This window comes from Mastomys coucha, unplaced genomic scaffold, assembly GCF_008632895.1.
Source record: "Mastomys coucha isolate ucsf_1 unplaced genomic scaffold, UCSF_Mcou_1 pScaffold22, whole genome shotgun sequence".
In the NCBI taxonomy this organism is placed as follows: Eukaryota; Metazoa; Chordata; class Mammalia; order Rodentia; family Muridae; genus Mastomys; species Mastomys coucha.
Window position 1 is genome coordinate 243690488 of NW_022196905.1, and position 2734 is coordinate 243693221.

Consider the following 2734-nt stretch of genomic DNA (forward strand, 5'->3'; position numbering starts at 1 on the left):
GTGTGCTCCCAGTACGCATACCTATATCTTACCAGGTTACCCACTTATATCCCAGTAACAAAATCTGTAACTCCCCAGAAAGCAGTACCCACTGAATGGTTACATTCTTGCACGGCCTAGGTATGAGTCCTATTTATATGGCGGACGATGTCGGAAAAAAGGTGTCTGATCCTACAGCGGAAAACTGAGGCTGGCTGAAAAAGTGGCGAGGGATGAGGGGCAGAACTTCAACCCTGAAGGTGTGCGACGGTTAGGCTTCTGTTATCTAAGCCTTTCCAGACCCTAAGCACTTCCTCCAACCACCCCAACTTTTCAGTGTCAGCTCCAAGAACCTGTTTACGGTGACAGGAAGGGGGCCTGAGGTCTTCAGGGCTGCAGAGATCTGGGTAAGAGGCAAGTAGGAGGGGTTCCCTAGCGCCCCCTACCCCAGTTTTAAGGTCTGCATTGCAGTTCCCAGGAAGCTGCCGGATTCCCACAGACACTTCGGTCTCCCTTCCGTCTCCCTTAACCTCAAGCTGCTTGACACGGTAGGCAGACCACTCTGCCGGGTAACCCCCGAAGGCGGAGCGAGCTGCGGGCGCCCCTGAGGGGTGCGGGAGCCGGAGGGGAGCGCAGGAGGTGGGGCCCAGAGGGGCGGGGCGGGGCGGCGGAGCGGAGGGAGGGGCAGGCGCCGGCCGCGGCGACAGCGGCAGCTGCAGCGCGAGCAGGCCGGGCAGCGCCGAGAGAGTACCGACAGCGCGAGGTCCTCGCAGCCCAGCGCAGCCATGTGAGTGTCCGCGCCGTTTCCGAAGGCCGTAGCGGGGAGACCGGGGCGGGCGGTGGATCCCGTGCTTCCTGCACCCGCGCCGCCCATGGGCTCCGGGTCCCGCCTCACCCCCCGTTCTCGCGACCCGGATCGTGCTGTAGTCTTTTCTCCCCACCCCCACCCCCACCCGGGGCGCGGAGAACGCAGCTTCGCCCCACAAAAAGCCGCCGCCTCCGGCTGTGCCGCGCCCGCCGCCGCCTCCTTCCCTTCCGCGCCCAGGCCGCCGCCGCCGTGCCCCGAGGCTCCACTGCGGGCAGGCCGGAGGGCTAGCCTGAGACGCCGATCTGGGCCTGGGATTGGCTTTATCCCCAAGCCTGCGGTGCGGGAGGAGGCTGGTCCGGGAATGGGAACGAGGCGACGGGGTGCAGGAGACCTCCTAGATGAGCTAGCTAGTCTTCCCGGCCCTGGTCGACCTAAGCTGCTTTGGGGACAGGCCCGAGGTGACTGAATTTGCCCGAGGCCACACTCTCCACCCAGACCAAAGCTGTAGCTGGAGAAGGTCCTATTGGCGGCGGTCGACAGACCCTGTTCCTGGAAATGGAAGCTGCTAATGGGGACTCAGCAAACAGTCACAGTCAGAACTAAGCATCCTGTAGAACTGGTCTGGGGAAGGGGTTGTTCGCCATGGCTAGAGCCCCGGCTAAGTCAGCTTTAGCACCCTCTGTCCTCCTATGCCGAGTTAAGTCTGAATGTGACCTCTCTTACCGGGCCCTTCCAAATCAGTTCTGATGTGTGTGCAGGCTGGTCTCTCGTGTGTAAAAATCTAATGCAATAATAACGGTGCCCTGGCCACCACCTCTATGGCTGCGTGCGTCTTGGATCTGCATGTTCAGCCGACAAACAGCCTTCTGAGAAGGTGTATGACCATCTGGCAGATCTACATATTGGGCCAGAGAGGTTAGCAACATTTTTCAAGGTCACACAGCTGGATTGGGAAGAAGCAAGAATTCACCATCCACCTCTCTAGTCTTGACAGTGGGGGTGGGGAGGGGGAGAAACGCTAATACATAGCACTCCAGCCGGACAAGGCTCTCTAGTCTACCTCCCACACGATCCTTGGGCCCTGTGGGCAGCAGAGCGAGATGAGCAGTCCCGCGGACTGGGTTTGGGTGGGAGGAGGGGGGAGCTCACAAGGCATTGGACTAGGATCTGCCTAGGTGGAAAACCAGGCGAGAAGAGTGAGAGTGAGTCAGAGCGTTCCCAATCCGCCACCGCTGGGACTCGCGTCCTAGACAGACCTAGCTGAGGGAGGCTGTCCAGCTCCCAGAACGCGGCGGGACAGGGAATGTGACCAGCTGACCAGGGAGGAGGCTGGCAGGAAGTGAGGCCACTAAGTAGTCTCCACCCGGTTCCGGGGTGGGGTGGGGGGTCTTAGGCCATAGCAGGCCCCCCTCCCCTCTTCAGTGGCAGTTTTGGTTGGCGGCTGCCAGATGACGTCAGCAGCTAGGTTTGGGGCAGTTGCCATGGAGACAGGGACAGGCTTTTGCGCGCGACCCCCTTCTCCCTTGCAGCCACCCTTTTGCCTGGGTTATTTATAGCTTCTGTTTACCTCAGTCTACTGTAGCCCTACAGCTGAGTCGGGCTGAACCCCGAGACTCGTGGAGAGGCTGTAGCTGGTGTGACCGACCACTGCGCTAGGTGGACAGTACTGTTGGTCTTACTTTCCTGTCCCATGCTGGTGTCATCGACCTGGCACCCAGGAACTATCGGGTGGTCTATGGGAACTGGGTTCGTGCATGCAGTTAAGATTCCATTCGCTGTTGAGTTTCACGCCTCACGGCCTTTGGGACTTGGATTCTCTCACATGTCCAGAACTCACCTGCGTTGGCAGGAGCTGAGACTTCTGTCTCTTAGCAGCCGGCATCCCCCAGTTGAGATAGTTCCTTTTCCTTAGCTCCAGGTAGGAGTGAGGATGGGGGCGGGGAGGGG

At 60.0% G+C, this 2734-nt stretch overlaps 1 protein-coding gene across 3 annotated transcripts in view; it reads left to right on the forward strand.

Moving 5' to 3' along the window:
* The first annotated feature begins 512 nt into the window (after positions 1 to 512).
* Positions 513 to 2734, forward strand: part of Ripor1 (RHO family interacting cell polarization regulator 1) — an 18255-nt gene continuing 16033 nt past the window's right edge. Inside the window, exon 1 of one of the 3 annotated variants that reach the window (XM_031341199.1) lies at positions 513 to 527. Coding sequence is in view for 1 of the 3 variants with exons in the window: in XM_031341200.1 (XP_031197060.1) it covers positions 765 to 766 (2 nt within the window). In the remaining 2 variants the exon portion in view is untranslated. Of the gene's footprint in view, positions 528 to 643; positions 767 to 2734 lie in introns of those variants that run through there. The other 2 variants (XM_031341201.1, XM_031341200.1) reach the window with 2 other exon arrangements.